Genomic DNA, 17,428 nt, shown 5'->3' on the forward strand with positions numbered 1-17,428 from the left:
GCTGTCCCCTTATCGGAGACTTTCCAGGTGGTGTTTATACTGGGCTCAGGGAGTTTGAGAGATATATGGTGGTGGGATGGGAGGATGGGATGTGTTTGTGCTAGGCTCAGGGAGTTTTGAGCCCGGGGCTGAGGAATGTGCCCAGCTCCTTTCAATTGTGTGGGCCAAAAGGATCAGGAGACAGAGAGAGCAATAGAAAACCTGAGACAGAGAAAAGCAGAAAGTCCCATAACAGATAGCAAAGTAGAGGATGGTGAGGGATTTGTGAAGAGACAGCAAAAGTGAAAATAAAAAAGATAAGAAAGCGGGAGGAGAAATGTAGAGAAAAGCTACAAGAGACAGCAAAAGTGGGGGAAAAAAAGAAAAAAAGAAAAGAAAGCGGAGGAGAAAAGCAACCGGAGAAATGTAGAGAAAATCTAGATGTACAGAGAGATGATGGACGACAGCAAGGTACAGAGGGGCAGCAAAGAGGGAGGCTCATCAGAGTGAGGGAGAGGAGGAGAGATTTGGAGCCAGGGCAGACAGAGCAGAGTGGTGCTGGTGGCAAGGAGAACAGAGGGAGAATCACAGCAGGGAGGACACCTGGGGATCTGGGGTGCCAGAGAGCGGGGACAGGGGGTATAACAGGGAAGACAGAATTTAACAGGGAAAGCAGAAGAGGAGCAGAGATGGGAGAAGAGGCAGAAATAGATGGAGATTGAGGACTATCTAAAGATTGGGGAGAAGGAGCAACAAGAGGTTAAACAAGATGTGAGGATGGAACCCAGATAATTTTTGTATTTTTAGTAGAGACAGGGTTTCACCATGTTGGCCAAGCTGGTCTTGAACTTCTGACCTCAGGTGATCCACCCGCCTCGACCTCCCAAATTGCTGGGATTACAGGCGTGAGCCACCGCACCTGGCCACTCATGCATTCTTGATTGAAAAAGTTTGCTTATGTCTTAGTTCTACAACTGACCCTCTTTCCCTGTTTTTTGTTTGTTTGTTTTGAGACGCACTTTCACTCTTGTTGCCCAGGCTGGAGTGCAATGGAGCGGTCTCACGTCACCGCAAGCCTTTTTTTTTTTTTTTTTTTTTTTTTTTTTGAGATGGGAGGTCCCCTCTTGTTGCCCAGGCTGGAGTGCAATGATGCGATCTCGGCTCACTGCAACCTCTGACTTTCTCGTTCAAGCAATTCTCCTGCCTCAGCCTCCCTAGTGGCTGGGATTACAGGCATGTACCACCACGCCAGGCTAATTTTGTATTTTTAGTACAGATGGGGTTTCTCCATATTGGTCAGGCTGGTCTCGAACTCCTGACCTTAGGTGATCCGCCGGCATCGGCCTCCCAAAGTGCTGGGATTACAGGCATGAGCCACCAAGCCTGGCCTACTCACTGCAACCTTTACCTCCCAGTTTCAAGTGATTGTCCTGCCTTGGCCTTCCTGAGTAGCTGGAATTACAGGCATGCGTCACCACTTGTAGATAATTTTTGTAGTTTTAGTAGAGATGGGATTTCTCCATGTTGGTCAGGCTGGTCTAGAACTCCCAACCTCAGGTGATGCGCCCGCCTCGGCCTCCCAAAGTGCTGGGATTACGGGTGTGAGCCACTGCACTTGGCCTCTCTGTTTTCAAGGTCACTAGCTGTGTCTTTATACTTCTGCATTTTATAAATGTTACTGTAATTTTCTTGTGAGGAAGAATTAAATGTTGGGAATCAGTGGCATCAGAACCTGACAAAAGAAGTTTCTTTATCCCAGGTATGTGAAAGATGCTTCTCTAAGTTTCAAGGATAATTTTGATAAGGCCAGCCCTTTCCATTAGCGCTTCCAGGCCACCATGTCAGAATTCAGGTACATCTTCTCACTCATCTCAGACCTTCTCAGCGTAACTCATTGAAAATGTCCTTGTTCTGAGGATATCATAGCGAAATCTAAAGCAGGTCATGTCAGTCCCTGGCAGCGAACCCTCCACCGGCTTCCCGTGTTCCCCAGGACAAAAGCCCAGCTCCTCACTGTGGCTCCACAGCCCTGTGTCCAGGGCCCCTGCCAGTGTCCAGCTCCTCCTGGGAGCTTACCCTCACCTCATGTCTCCCTCTGCCCCAGTCACATTTGCTTTTTCTCTTTTCCCAAACCTCAAAACCCTTCCTGTCTCAGGTTGTTTTCACTGCTCTTACCCTATGTCCCTAAATGCTCACAGCACTGTCCCCTTCTCCTCCTTCAGGTCTTGGCTCAGAAATGTCTCCCATGCTCTCCCACCCCCATCTGAAGTTCCCTCTGCCTGTCAGGCTCTATCACATTACTCAGGTTTTATTATCTCTGCGTCAATCACATCAGAAACATGCTTTTTTTTCTTTTCCCAGAGAGTCTCACTCTGTCCTCCAGGATGTGAATGCAGTCTTGTGATCTTGGTTCACTGTAACCTCTGTCTCCTGAATTCAAGCAATTCTTGTGCCTCAGCCTCTCAGGTAGCTGAGATTACAGGTATGTGCCACCATACCCGGCTAATTTTTGTATTTGTATTTTATTTTATTTTTGAGTCTCACTCTGTTGCCCTGGCTGGAGTCCAGGGTGCCATCTCGGCTCACTGCGACCTCCACCTCCCAGGTTCAAGTGATCCTGCAACCTCAGCCTCTGGAGTAGCTGGGATTACTGACACCCCACCAAGCCTGGCTACTTTTTGTATTTTTGGTAGATACAGGGTTTCACCATGTTGGCCAAGCTGCTCTCGAACTCCTGACCTCAAATAATCCTCCCACCTCAGCCTTCCAGAGTGCTAGTATTTCAGGCATGAACCATCACGCCCAGCCCAATTTTCGTGTTTTTAGTACAGACAGGGTTTCACCATGTTGGCCAGGCTGGTCTCAAACTCCTGAGTTCTAGTGATCGTCCCACTTCAGCTTCCTAAGTAGCTGGGACCAGAGACACACAGACGTGCACCAACCATACATGGCCAAATTTTTGTATTTTTGGTAGAGATGGGGTTTCCCATGTTGCCCAGGTTGGTCTCAAACTCCTGAGCTCAAGCAATGTACCCACCTTGGCTTCCCAGAGTGCTGGGATGACAGGCATGAGCTACCACACCCAGCCTCTGCACGGGGTTTGGTCAGGGCTGGGTCTGTGCCCTGAAGGGGATCTCATTCCAGCCCGGCTCCTCAATCCTGCAGTGTGTGTGTGGGCTTCTCCAGGAGGGAAGTGAGAGTCTTGTAGAAATGTATCATCCCTGGTGCAGTGGGCAGCAGAGGTGACTGTATTTTTTCAGGGTGAGGGCACCTTTGTATGTGTCATTGTGTTACAGGGAGGAAGTGTGTTGATTCTGAGCAATAAACAACATATTTCTAACATTCAGGATTGACTTCTAAAGACTCTTGGTACGTGAGGAAAAAACACGGAAGAGGAAAGCAAAGGGTCAGGGATGGCTATTCCTCAGGTGAGATGATATTCTCGGTGGATTGTTCTGTTCTTTCCTTTCAGAAACCCTGGGCCTTGGTGTTGTGAATCTTCTCTGAGTCTCAAGTGTCCTCCCTGACAGGTTTGCTCACACTCACCCATGCCTTCCCTCAGTCCCTCTCATCTTGTTCACAGGGTGAGGGTCCCATGGTGTCAGTGCTGTTTGGCAGTGGGGATTGTTCAGGGGCCACATCTGGATGCTCTGTCAGTTCTCTGTAGATCAGGATTAGAGCAGCTGCCAATGGAAGTCACATATTCATATGCACAAAGTACGTGGTAAATTCTAGAAAAGGAGACCAATAAGGGAAAATCTTTTCTCCCTGATTTTATACTAAATTTTTCAGTAATTGAGTGAGTTGCTGTGTTTCTGACTCAAAAAATCTTAGTACTTAGAATGGGAAATTCATACACAGACATGAATGATACAGGGGTTTTATTCCATCATTATTTTAAGAATATGAAGTCAACCTAAATAACAGCAGGAGATTTATTAAACCATTCTTAACAAATTAACCTGATGGAGACAGTGGTGTTACTGTGGAGAGTCTTGTGAAACAGGTGTTTTTTGTAAAACTGGTTACAATTTTTCTGAAGTATAGGAGCAGTACTTCTAGCTGCCAAAGTATCCTTTTCCACCAAAATGAGGTTCCTCTTCAGTTAAACAAAACTTGCTACTTTTTATATTTTTAAAACCTTTATATATATACACATATATACATACACATACATATATACACATATGTATGTATTTTGAAAATATTGCATACTTTGAAAATCTGGGACAAATGACCACACTTTGTATTAACATGTAGTTTTTTGTGAGTGTGTGTAGGTTTTATTATTTTTTGAACATATACAAAATAGAGTTTTGTACTTTAATTAATCTTATTTTCATGTATTTTATTTTATTTTGAGATGGAGTCTTCCTTTGTTGCCCAGGCTGGAACGCCTTGGCGCAATCGTAGCTCACTGAAACCTCCACCATCAGAGTCAAGCCATCCTCCCACCTCAGCCTTCCAAGTAGTTGGGACAACAGGTGCCTGCCACCATGCCCAGCTAATTATTTACTTCTAACATAAGAAATTCATACTGAGAGGGTATCCTGACCTCTTCAAAAAGTGTAATCAAACACCACTGGGAAGACATTATGTGGTGGAAAATCCCTCACTTGGATTTGTCAGAACATTCCTACAACTGAATCCACGCTTTCCCCTCTCTCCTCTTCTCATTTTCTGTAGAGATAAGAACTTCTCCCATAGCCATTTTGTTAAAATGTGTTTTCCTTTCAGGGTCTACTGACATTCAGGGATGTGGCCATAGAATTCTCTCAGGAGGAGTGGAAATGCCTGGACCCTGCTCAAAGGACTCTATACAGAGACGTGATGCTGGAGAATTATAGGAACCTGGTCTCCCTGGGTGAGGATACCTTCCCTCCAGAAGTGGGGATGTGCCCTTTTGTATCTTTGTATTTTCTCTTGTTGCCTCCTGGGAGCCCCATCCTTGCTTGACTAATGTGGAAATCATGTTGATTTTGAAATGAAAAGCTTCATGATGTAGCACTGTCCCCTTTGTTTAGATGTTTTGCATTCTTCATGATAGCTCGGGGGTGTTCCAGAGTAAAGTAAGCATAAAACCTTATGGCAGACCAGGCATGGTGGCTCACGCCTGTCATCCCAGCACCTTGGGAGTCTGAGGTGTGTGGATCACTTCAGGTCAGGAGTTCAAGATCAGCCTGGCCAACATGGAGAAATCCCATCTCTACCAAAAACACAAAAATTAGCCAGGCGTGGTACTGCATGCCTGTAATCCCAGCTCCTAGAAAGGCTGACAAAAGAGAATCGCTTGATCCCAGCAGGCCAAGGTTCCAGTGAGCTGAGAACACACCATTGCACTCCAGCCCGAGTGACAGAGCAAGACTCTGTCTCAAAAAACAAAAACAAAAACAAAAACAAAACCTTCTGGCATACTTTAAAGATATCCAGTTCCCTGTTTGCTTTTCCTGTGCTTTCGATTCAGTAGTTCTTGGAAGGGAACTCGATGTCCACATATCACATATTACAATGCTCCCCAAGCATTCAGAAGGAGGCAGTCAGCGGAGCAATCAGTGAAATATTTTCCTAGATCATCTGCAATGTCTTCTTTCCTACTGAAACATAGGGCTGGGACTCTAGAAAAGCTCCAGCACGTCACAGTCCTTTCTTTTTATAAGCAGGAATCTCTTGCTGATCTGCTGTCTCCATGTTGGAGCGAGAAAAAGAGCCCTGGACTGTGGAGAGTGAAGTGAAAATAACAAAAAAATCCAGCTGGGTGGGAATGTATTACAGGTGTAAAGGCAGGTAAGAGCTCAGATGGGCAGAGTGGAAGCTCCACCTTCCAATAGTGTATGGGGAAACTCTGCAAGTGGGAGAATTCTGTGGGAAAAGGAAAGTTTCTATCCTGAGATCTCTGAAATAACATCTTTCTTTGCCCCCTCTTATCCCTCTGCTCTTCCTTTCTTTTTCTTATTTTATGAAAGAGTCTCAGTCTGTTGCCCCGACTACAGTGCAGTGGTATGATCTTGGCTAACAGCAGCCTCTGCCTCCCAGGCTCAAAGGATTTTTGTGTTCCAGCTTCCTGAGTAGCTGGGACTGCAGGCACTCACCACCATGCCCAGCTGATTTTTGTGTTTTCAGTAGAGACAGGGTTTCATCATGTTGGCCAGGCTGGTCTCAAGTGATCCACCTGCTTTGGCTTCCCAAAGTGTGGGCCTAAGATTACCTAGTTGCTGAGGCAAGAGACTAAAGGCACAAACTATTTCAGTATAATAAAGAAAATAGTTAAGAATAGTCATAATATAAATTAGATATAGAGATGATCATGGCAATTGTCAATCATTATTATAAACATTATTAATCATTAGCTTTTAATATTACTCTTTGTTGCATTACTAATATAACCTAGGAATAGCCGGCAGGTATAGGGTCAGGTGCTGAAGGGACATTGTGAGAAGTGACCTAGAAGGGAAGAGGTGAGCCTTCTGTCACACCCGCATAAGGGCCGCTTGAGGGCTCCTTGGTGAAGCAGTAACGCCAGTGTCTGGGAAGGCCCCCGTTACTGAGCAGACTATGAAAGGGAGTCTTCTTTCCTTGGAGGAGTCAGGGAACGCTCTGCTCCACCAGCTTCTTGTGGAAGGCTGGATATGATCCAGGCCTGCCCGCAGTCGTCCGGAGGCCTAAACGCCTCCCTGTGGTGCTGTGCTTCAGTGGTCACACTCCTTGTCCGCTTTCATGTTCCTCCCGTACTCCTGGTTCCTCTTTGAAGTTCATAGTAGATAGTGGTAGAATAAGCAGTGAAAGTCTTAAAGTCTTTGATCTTTCTTATAAGTGCATAGAAGAAAACGCCGATGTATGCTGGTTTCTCTCTCTCTACTTCGGCTACATAAGAGGCAAGGGCCCACTGTCCTCTGATCACGTGACTTGCTTCACCTTGTCAATCATCTAGAAGATTCACCCTCCTTACCCTGCCCCTTGTCTTGTATGCAATAAACATTAGAGTGCCCAGCCATTTCGGCTGCTACGGGTCTCGGCGTCTTGATGGTAGTGGTCCCCCGGCCCAGATGTTTTCTCTTTATCTCTTTGTCTTGTGTCTTTATTTATTACAGCCTCTCATCTCCACACACGGGGAGAACACCCTGTAAGCTCCGTAGGGCTGGACCCTACACCAAAGCACTGGGATTACAGGCGTGAGCCGCCATGCACAACTATTGTTATTATTTTAAATAGTTTTGTCTTTTAGTTCTCTGTAAACATGTAAGTGGTTTAAGCATGATTCCAGTGTGAATATAGCAACCACGTTAGTGTCCATTTCTTTCTTTTTGTTTTTATAGTCGGAGTCTCGCTCTGTCGCCCAGGCTGGAGTGCAGTGGCGCGATCTTGGCTCACTGCAAGGTCCGCCTCCAGGGTTCACGCCATTCTCCTGCCTCAGCCTCCTGAGTAGCTGGGACTACAGGCGCCCACCACCACACCAAGCTATTTTTTTTTTTTTTTGTATTTTTGGTAGAGACGGGGTTTCACCGTGGTCTCGATCTCCTGACCTCGTGATATACCCACCTTGGCCTCCCAAAGTGCTGGGATTACAGGCGTGAGCCACCGTGCCCGTTTGTGCCCATTTCTTTCAGTAAACAGAAGTTAAGTGTGTTGTATAAATAAAATAAAAAGGCATGAAAAACACTGTACTTGTATATTACCAGAAATGCAACATACACAGAAATAATTCTGACAAAAATAAAAATAGTTATAGAGGAGTAGTAGTTTTGGGAAGTGGTTATTGTTGCAGGTATGTTAAAGATCTTAAAGTTATAGCATAGCCGGGCGCGGTGGCTCAAGCCTGTAATCCCAGCACTTTGGGAGGCCGAGACGGGCGGATCACGAGGTCAGGAGATCGAGACCATCCTGGCTAACATGGTGAAACCCCGTCTCTACAAAAAAATACAAAAAACTAGCCGGGCGAGGTGGCAGGCGCTTGTAGTCCCAGCTACTCGGGAGGCTGAGGCAGGAGAATGGCGTAAACCCGGGAGGCGGAGCTTGCAGTGAGCTGAGGTCCGGCCACTGCACTCCAGCCTGGGTGACAGAGCGAGACTCTGTCTCAAAAAAAAAAAAAAAAAAAGTTATAGCATAATAATGAAACTTAAAATTTTCATAACCTGGCCAGGTGTAGTGGCTCATGCCTATAATTCCAGCACTTTGGGAGGCCGAGGTGGTGTTCAAATCCAGCCTGGCTAACATGGCGAAACTTCATCTGTACTAAAATTATCCAGGCACAGTGGTGGGTGGCAGTAATCCCAGCTACTTAGGTGACTGAGGCACGAGAGTTGTTTGAACCCGGGAGGTAGAGGTTGCAGTGAGCTGAGATTGCATCTTTGCACTCCAACATGGGAGACAGAGTAAGACCCTATCTCAAAAAAAAAGTTTCATAACCTGCAAAAACTACTTCTCTAGAACTTTTTAAATTTTTGTCAGAATTATTTCTGTGTATGTTGCATTTCTGGTAACATATATGTAGTGTTTTTTCATTTTAAATAATATTATAAAAGTTTAGTTCTGAACAAAAGGTACACATATGTCAGTTTCTGTATCTGTCCTCTTATTAATTAATTTATGTATTTATGAGACAGAGTTTTGCTCTTGTTGCCCATGCTGGAGTGCAATGCTGCAATCTCAGCTCACCACCACAACCTCCACCTCCAACCAATTCTCCTGCCTCAGCCTCCTGAGTAGCTGGGATTGCAAACATGCGCCACTACACCCAGCTAATTTTGTATTTTTAGTAGAGGAAGGGTTTCTCCTTGTTGGTCACGCTGGTCTCGAACACCTGACCTCAAGTTATCCACCTGGCTCGTCCTCCCAAAGTGCTGGGATTACAGATGTGAACCACCATGCCTGGCCTGTTTTGTTTTTTTTTTAATTTATCTTTACTGGTGAACTTCATATATGTTTGTGGGTTGGAGTTACTCTTTAGACTTCTTTCATTTCTTTTTTTTTTTGGAGACAAAATCTCAGTCTGTCACCCAGTCTAAAGTGTAGTGGTGTGATCTTGGCTCTTGGCTTACTGCAACCTCCACCTCCCAGGTTCTAGCAATTCTCTAGTCTCAGCCCACAAAGTAGCTGGAACTACAGGTGAGTGCCAACATGCTGGGATAATTTTTTGTATTTTTTAGTAGAGACAGCGTTTCATCTTGTTAGCCAGGATGGTCTAGATCTGCTGACCTCGTGATCCTTCTGCCTCAGCCTCTCAAAATGCTGGGATTACTGGTGTAAGCCACCGTGCCCGGCTCATCTGAAGGTTTTTTTTTTTTTTTTTTTTTTTTTTTTTTTTTTTTTGAGAGGGAGTCTGGCTCTGTCGCCCAGGCTGGAGTGCAGTGGCCGGATCTCAGCTCACTGCAAGCTCCGCCTCCCGGGTTTACGCCATTCTCTTGCCTCAGCCTCCCGAGTAGCTGGGACTACAGGCGCCCGCCACCTCGCCCGGCTAGTTTTTTTTTTTGTATTTTTTAGTAGAGATGGGGTTTCACCGTGTTAGCCAGGATGGTCTTGATCTCCTGACCTCGTGATCCGCCCATCTCGGCCTCCCAAAGTGCTGGGATTACAGGCTTGAGCCACCGCGCCCGGCCAAGGTTTTTTTTTTTTAACACATTAGTGCTATTAGATGGCTTCAAGGATTGCAAGTTTTACAGTACAGACTCTTAACTTCCTTTGTTTAATAAGATTTGTCAGCTTTTGGTGATGTTGATGATGAGATGCTCCTGTTCCTGTCTCAGTCATTTCACTGTCCTGTCAGAAATAATTTAGACTGGCCAGCTGCCGTGGCTCACACCTCTAATCCCAGCACTTTGGGAGGCCCAGGTGGGTAGATCACTTGAGGTCAGGAGTTTGAGACCAGTCTGGCCAATGTGGTAAAGCATCGAATGTACTAAATGCCAAAAATGGGCCAGGCACAGTGGCTCCCAGTAATCCCAGCAGTTTGGGGGGCTGAGATGGACCAATTACTTGAGGTCAGGAGTTTGAGACAAGCCTGGCCAATATGGTGAAACTCTCTCTACTAAAAATACAAAAATTAGCTGTGCATTGTGGCAGGTGCCTGTAATCCCAGCTACTTGGGAGGCTGAGGCAGGAGAATCACTTGATCTGCACAGCAGGTGGAGGTTGCTGTGAGCCAAGGTCACTCCACTGCACTGCAGCCCATGCAACAGAGTGAGACTCTGGGCTGAGGAGGGAGAATCACTTGAGGTAGGAGAATCCTGCCAGTACACTCCAGCCTGGGTGATAGAGCGTGACTCCATCTCAAAAATAAACAAAAAAGGAAATAGCTTAAACTGAGAGGCTTCAGACACAGAAACTTATTTCTCATGAATTTGGAAAGTGGGAAATCCAAGAGCAAGGTGCCAGCCAAATTGGTTCCTGGTGAGAGCCTTCTTCATGGTTTAGCCCAGTCATCTTCCTGCCATGTCCTGACATGGTGGAAAGAGGAACCATGGTAGAAAGAGCTCTTTAATGTCTCTTCATAAAGGTACTAGTTCTATTAACGAGTTGTAAACACTCATGACTAAATTCTTTCAAAGTCTGCATCTGCAGGAACATCCTATTAAAGAATACCGTCTCAAAAAAAAAAAAAAAAAAAAAAAAGAATACCAAATATACCAAAGCTTATTTGAAAAGTAGTTATTTATCTTATTTTTTGAGATGGAGTCTCATCCCGTCTCCCTGTCTGGAGTGCTCTGCCACGATCTTGGCTCACTGCAGCCTCTGCCTTCCAGGTTCAAACGATTCCTGCCTCAGCCTCCCAAGTAGCTGGGATTACAGGCACCATCCACCATGCCCAGCTAATGTTTTTGTATTTTTAGTAGATATGGGTTTACACCATGTTGGCCAGGCTGGTCTCGAACTTCTGACTTCGTGATTCACCCACCTCGGACCTCCAAAGTGCTGGGATTACAGGCATGTGCCACTGTGCCTGGACATTAGTTAATTCTTATTCCTTATAGTGCTGTGTATATTTTTGACCTAATAAATCAGAAAGTAGTGATATTAACATGTATTTCAGCTCTTATGTTGTGTACTGGTGGTAAGTACAAGTTATGGCTTTTTTCTTAATGGGGAATTGTGTACAATTCTGCAGGCTGTATACATGTACTTATTATTTTCTGACTTCTTTTATCAAGGGTTACAATATTTCATTAACTGATTTTCATGACTTTACCTGTGAGTTTTCGGTATGTGATATGCAATGTAACTGACACACTCCACTTGTTAATGTCACAAAGTGCTGCCTGGCACAGTGGCTCCTGCCTGTAATTCCAGGACGCCAGGCATGGTGGTGCGTATCTGTAATCCCAGGTACCCAGCAGGCTTAGAAAAGAGACTTGCTTGAACCCAGGAGGCAGAGGCTGCAGTGAACCAAGCTCATGCCATTGCACTCTGGCCTGGGTGACAGAGCGAGACTCCATCTCAAAAAAATAAAAATTCAAAAAAATTTTTAAAAAGTCACAAAGTGCCTGTTGCACATGAATATAGGTAATTTTGTAACAGTTATTTAGAAAAATGTGGTATTAACATTTTTCTTTTTTGAGATGTGGTCTCACTCTGTCACCCAGGGTGGAGTGCAGTGGCACGATCTCAGCTCACTACAATCTTGGCCTCCCGGGTTCAAGCAAATCTCCTGTCTCAGCCTCCCAAGTAGCTTGGATTACAGGTGCCCGCCATCACGCCCGCCTACTTTTTGTATTTTTAGTAGAGAAGGGGTTTTACCATGTTGGCGAGGCTGGTCTTGAACTCCTGACCTCGGGTAATTTGCCTGCCTCAGTCTCCTAAAGTACTGGGATTACAGGTATGAGCCATCATGCCCTGCCTTGTTTCTTTTGAGGTGGAGTCTCACTTTTCACCCAGGCTGGAGTGCAGTGGTGTGATGTTGGTACACTGCAACCTTTACCTCTTGGCTTAAAGCAATTCTTGTGCATTAGCCACTTGAGTAGCTGGGACTACAGGCGTGGGCCACCGCACCTGCCTAATTTTTGTAATATTTTCTTCTCAGTGCTATGATTGTTTGACAATATAGAAATTGCTTTGGTTTTGATTATCCTTACGAGAGATTATTGTGGATTATTAAAAAATATAATACCTTGTCTGTTTTTTTTAGCATTTATTTGTATACAGTAAATACCCTATAAATATGGAGAATATATATTTTTCTCCTCTTTGATGTGACAGTGATATGTTTTTTGCAAATTGTGACACACTTTAGGGTCACAGTGGAAAAATACTCCTTACTTTAGGCTTACACATGTTTGTGCCCTGTCAGTGTTTTGTCATGATATTGGAAAGAGGCTGCAGTAAAAATGATTTGAAGAATATGTAATCGCCCATTATTTATTAAAAAATCTTACCCCTTTTGTGTTCCTAAACTTTGAAGATCATGTTTGAGAAGTTTAAAATAAGTATTGTTTTTTGTGTCATATTTACACATTTCAATATTGTGTAACTTCTGTACTTAATTGGAAACCTATTGGTGTTTATATTTTGTAGCTATCTCTTCCAAATGCATGATGAATATGTTCTCATCAACAGGGCAAGGCAATACAGAAGTGATCCACACAGGAACATTGCAAAGACAAGCAAGTCATCACATTGGAGATATTTGCTTCCAGGAAATTGGGAAAGATATTCATGACTTTGTGTTTCAGTGGCAAGAAAATGAAACAAATGGCCATGAAGCACCAATGCCAAAAATAAAAATGTTGATGAGTAGTACAGACCGATATGATCAAAGGCTTGCTGGAAATAAGCCTATTAAAGATCAGCTTAGATCAAGCTTTCATTCTCATCTGCCTGAACTGCACATATTTCAGCCTGAAGGGAAAATTGGCAATCAAGTTGAGAAGCCTATCAATGATGCTTTCTCAGTTTCAGCATCCCAAAGAATTTCCTGTAGGCCCAAAACCCATATTTCTAATAAGTATGGGAAGAATTTCCTTCATTCTTCATTACTCATAGAAAAACAGGAAATACACATGAGAGAAAAATCTTTCCAATGTAATGAGAGTGGCAAAGCCTTTAATCATAGCTCACTCTTTAAAAAACATCAGATAATCCATTTAGGAGACAAACAATATAAGTGTGATGTATGTGGCAAGGTCTTTCATCAGAAGCGATACCTTGCATGCCATCATAGATGTCACACTGGTGAGAAACCTTACAAGTGTAATGAGTGTGGCAAGACCTTCAGGCAGAATTCAGGCCTCTTAGTTCACAAGGCAATTCATACTGGAGAGAAACCTTACAAGTGTAATGAATGTGGCAAGGTTTTTAATCAACAATCAAACCTTACACGTCATCATAGACTTCATACTGGAGAGAAACCTTACAAATGTGAAGAATGTGACAAAGTTTTCAGTCGCAAATCACATCTTGAAAGACATAGGAGAATTCATACTGGAGAGAAACCATACAAATGTAAGGTTTGTGACAAGGCTTTCAGACGTGATTCACACCTGGCACAACATCAGAGAGTTCACACTGGAAAGAAACCTTACAAGTGTAATGAGTGTGGCAAGACCTTCGTTCAAAATTCATCTCTTGTAATGCATAAGGTCATTCATACTGGAGAGAAACCTTACAAGTGTAATGACTGTGGCAAGACCTTTGTTCAAAATTCATCTCTTGTAATGCATAAAGTCATTCATACTGGAGAGAAACCTTACAAGTGTAATGAATGTGGCAAGGTTTTTAATCGAAAATCAAACCTTGAATGTCATCATAGACTTCATAGTGAAAAGAAATCTTATAAACGTAATTAATTTGCAAGGTTTTTAGGCAACAATCAAACCTTGCCTGTCATCACAGACTTTATACTGGAGAGAAACTTTACAAATGTGAAGAATGTGACAAAGTTTTCAATTTCAAATCACGCCTTGAAATACATAGGAGAGTTCATACTGGAGAGAAATAATAGAAGTGTAAGGTTTGTGACAAGGTTTTCAGGTGTGAGTCACACCTGGCACAACATACTGGAATTCACACTGGAAAGGAACTGTACAAGTGTAATGAGTGTGGCAAAGCCTTTAGTGGTCAGTTACAAATGTAATGATTGTCACAAAGTCTTCAGTAACACTACAACCATTGCAAAACATTGGAGCATCCATAATAAAGAGAGGTCTTACAAGCATAATAAGTGTGGCAAGTTTTTCAGACATCATTCACACCTTGCAGTTCATGGGCGATCCTGTACAGGAGAGAAACCTTACAAATGTGATGATTATGGCAAGGTCTTCAGTCGAGCTTTATCTTTTGCAAAACATAGGAGAATTCATACAGGAGAGAAACCTCACAAATATGATGATTGTGGCATAGTCTTTTTTTTTTTTTTTTTTTTTTTTTTTGAGACTGAGTCTGGCTCTGTCGCCCAGGCTGGAGTGCAGTGGCCGGATCTCAGCTCACTGCAAGCTCCGCCTCCCGGGTTTACGCCATTCTCCTGCCTCAGCCTCCAGAGTAGCTGGGACCACAGGCGCCCGCCACCTCACCCGGCTAGTTTTTTGTATTTTTTAGTAGGGACGGGGTTTCACCGTGTTAGCCAGGATGGTCTCGATCTCCTGACCTTGTGATCCGCCCGTCTCAGCCTCCCAAAGTGCTGGGATTACAGGCTTGAGCCACCGCGCCCGGCGGCATAGTCTTTACTTCACCTTCACACCACATTAGATATCAGAGGGTCCATACTGGACAGAAAGTTTACAAATGTCATATGTGTGACAAGGTCTTCAGTCTGATGTTACTCCTTGCAGAATATCAGAACGTTCATTTTTGAGGTAATAGTTACAAATGCAATGAGCATAGCAAACCATCAAGGATTAATTGACAGTAGAGTCAATTCAGCATTGACTTGAGTTTGAGTTGACTTAAAACATTGAGTTCAAGCATTAATTGACATTAAAGTGTTTATATTAAGAGGATTGGGCCAGGTGCGATGGCTCACGCCTGTAATCCCAGCACTTTAGGAGCCCGAGGTGGGTAGATCACTTGAGATCATGAGTTTGAGACCAGCCTAGCCAACAGACGTGAGTCACTTTTCCCAGCCTGCTTTTTGTTTCTTTAACAAAAACCGATAGGGATATGAGTATTGTGTTGAATCTGGATCACACTGGGTTACGTAATAATTTAGCAATATTAATTTTTCCAAACCATCAATATGAGTTGTATCTCTATATATGTTTTTAATCATTTGGGTTAATGTTTGTAGATTTCAAGGTACAAAATTCTCAGTTTTTAACGTTTATTCCTAAGTATTTCTCACTTTAAGATCTCTAGCAAATGGAAGTGTTTTTAAATTTTCGTTTAAAAGTGTTTTTTGTTAATATATGGAAATTCAACTAATTTTTGGTGCTGATACTGTACTGTGCAAATCCACCGAATCCATTAGTATTTTGGTTGACTCAGGCCCCGCCCACCTCTTCCCCTCACGTTCTGGCCTGATCCAGGCCCCGCCCACCTCTACCCCTGGTCTGGCTTCTGCCCTGCGCTGATTGGCACAGACCCGGAAGCTGATGGCATGGACTGAAGGTTGTACCGTGGAGTTTGAGCTTCCCAGTTCTCTGGTGCTGCTATACCGGGGACGTGGGGTCCCCACAGACCTGGAAATTCTGCCCCCTCTTTCTCAACTCAGAGAAAATTGAGAAGTCCGGCTGAGAGTCCATGAGTCGCTTCCTTTTGATTTTAAAGTCTCCCTGAGGCTGGTCCCGTCCCTGTCTTTCTGTGGGGCGGTGCAGACACCTCCTGTCGCGAAACTTTCCTTCTAAAAACCCTTCCGACCCATCCTCCCGCCTCCTGCTGTTTTTTTTTTTTTTTTTTTTTTTTGAGACGGAGTCTCGCTCTGTCGCCCAGGCTGGAGTGCAGTGGCGCGATCTCGGCTCACTGCAAGCTCCGCCTCCCGGGTTCACGCCATTCTCCTGCCTCAGCCTCCCGAGTAGCTGGGACTACAGGCGCCCACAACCGCGCCCGGCTAATTTTTTGTATTTTTAGTAGAGACGGGGTTTCACCGTGGTCTCGATTTCCTGACCTTGTGATCCGCCCGCCTCGGCCTCCCAAAGTGCTGGGATTACAGGCGTGAGCCACCGCGCCCGGCCCTCCTGCTGTTTCAAGTCCTCACCATCACCCTCGAGCTGGACTCTCACCCTGGGCGCCTTCCAGCCTTGGTCTCTTCGGCTCCTGGAGCGCAGCGCTGCAGCCCCAGTCCCCGGGAGACCACGTTCTCTATGTGGTCCTGAGATCCTGCAGACCCCACCCCTGTCCGAAGGCGCCATCGCCCCCCACCTCCCTCCTCGTACCCAGCCCTGCTTCTCCCCAGTTCCAACTCCTGGAAAACGTGCTCCTGCTGGAGGCAACCCTGTTTTTCCACCCTCTCCCTGTTGTTCCCGGAAGGCAGGCCTGGAGTGTGAAGTTTCCAGGTTCTTGGATATTAAACATAATTGAAAAACAAACAAACAAACAAAAACACAAAGTAACAAAAGAATGAAGCAGCGAAAGCAGAAATTTAATCAAGAAAGCACTCCACAGGGTGGGAGTGGGCCCGAGTGAGTGTCTCCATGGCCCCGTTTACAAAGTTTTTAGAGGTTAAAGTTTTTTGTTGTTGTTGTTTTTAAGGTCCCTATGGGCTACCCCGTATCTGGATGAAGGATTTGGCCCTTGGCCAAAGAAATACTGAGGTGAATTCGCCTGAGACCAGAGCAGATGGGTGCCCTACGCAGAGTAAGTGGTGGCCAGTGCTTGGCTGTGGCCACTCCTGGGCTCTTGCTCTTTCCATCTGATACCTGGTGGAAGGGGGAGGGCGCTAGGGAGAGCAGCCTTTGATCCTTTGTTACTTCTGGTGGGAAGATGGGGTTTTTCCTTTTAGTCTAGTTTTGGAAAGTTCACGTTAATTGGTTTTAGATTCCTTATTTATTTATTTATTTATTTTTTGGGATATCGGGGTCTCACTCTGTTACACAGGTGGGAGAGCAGTGATAGCATCACAGCTCACTGCAGCGTCAACCTCCTGGGCTCAAGGGATCCTCCCACCTCAACCTCTAGAGTAGCCAGGCGCCACCACGCGCCACCACACCGTGATAATTTTTGTGTTCTTGGTAGAGACAGGCTTTTGCCTTGTTGTCCAGGTCGGGCTCCAACTGCAGGGCTAAAGTGATCCTGGAGCATCGGCCTCCTTCAGTGCTGGAATGACAGGCTTGAGCCACCATGCCCGCCTTATTTCTTGGTTTTTAAAAAATATACATATAGGCCGTGCGCAATGGCTCATGCCTGTCATCCCAGCACTGTGGGAGGCCGATTCTCGTCTATCCAGGAGACAGGTTTCACCATGTTGCCCAGGTTAGTCTCAAACTCCTCAGCTTAACTGATCCGGCTTAACTGATCCGCTTGCTTGGGCTTTCCAAAGTGCTGGGACTACAGGAGTGAGCCACCACACGTGGCCAGTCCTGGAATTTTCTAG

At 44.9% G+C, this 17,428-nt stretch overlaps 2 protein-coding genes across 2 annotated transcripts in view; both read left to right on the top strand.

Annotated features, from left to right (window-relative positions):
- Positions 1 to 14,119, top strand: part of LOC100425088 (uncharacterized) — a 57,089-nt gene extending 42,970 nt beyond the window's left edge. Inside the window, exons 9-11 of the mRNA XM_077981220.1 lie at positions 2,341 to 2,679; positions 9,959 to 10,664; positions 11,845 to 14,119. The gene's annotated coding sequence lies outside the window, so the exon portion shown is untranslated. The remainder of the gene's footprint in view (positions 1 to 2,340; positions 2,680 to 9,958; positions 10,665 to 11,844) is intronic.
- LOC720236 (zinc finger protein 701) overlaps positions 1 to 14,119 on the top strand; it is a 57,089-nt gene extending 42,970 nt beyond the window's left edge. Inside the window, 6 exon segments of the mRNA XM_077981639.1 lie at positions 628 to 1,614; positions 3,327 to 3,343; positions 3,346 to 3,382; positions 3,385 to 3,407; positions 4,717 to 4,843; positions 12,481 to 14,119. Of these exon segments, the coding sequence (XP_077837765.1) occupies positions 1,488 to 1,614; positions 3,327 to 3,343; positions 3,346 to 3,382; positions 3,385 to 3,407; positions 4,717 to 4,843; positions 12,481 to 13,751 (1,602 nt within the window). The 5' untranslated portion in view covers positions 628 to 1,487 and the 3' untranslated portion in view covers positions 13,752 to 14,119.
- Positions 14,120 to 17,428: the final 3,309 nt, after the last annotated feature.

This window comes from Macaca mulatta, chromosome 19 (assembly GCF_049350105.2).
Source record: "Macaca mulatta isolate MMU2019108-1 chromosome 19, T2T-MMU8v2.0, whole genome shotgun sequence".
Taxonomy (NCBI): Eukaryota; Metazoa; Chordata; class Mammalia; order Primates; family Cercopithecidae; genus Macaca; species Macaca mulatta.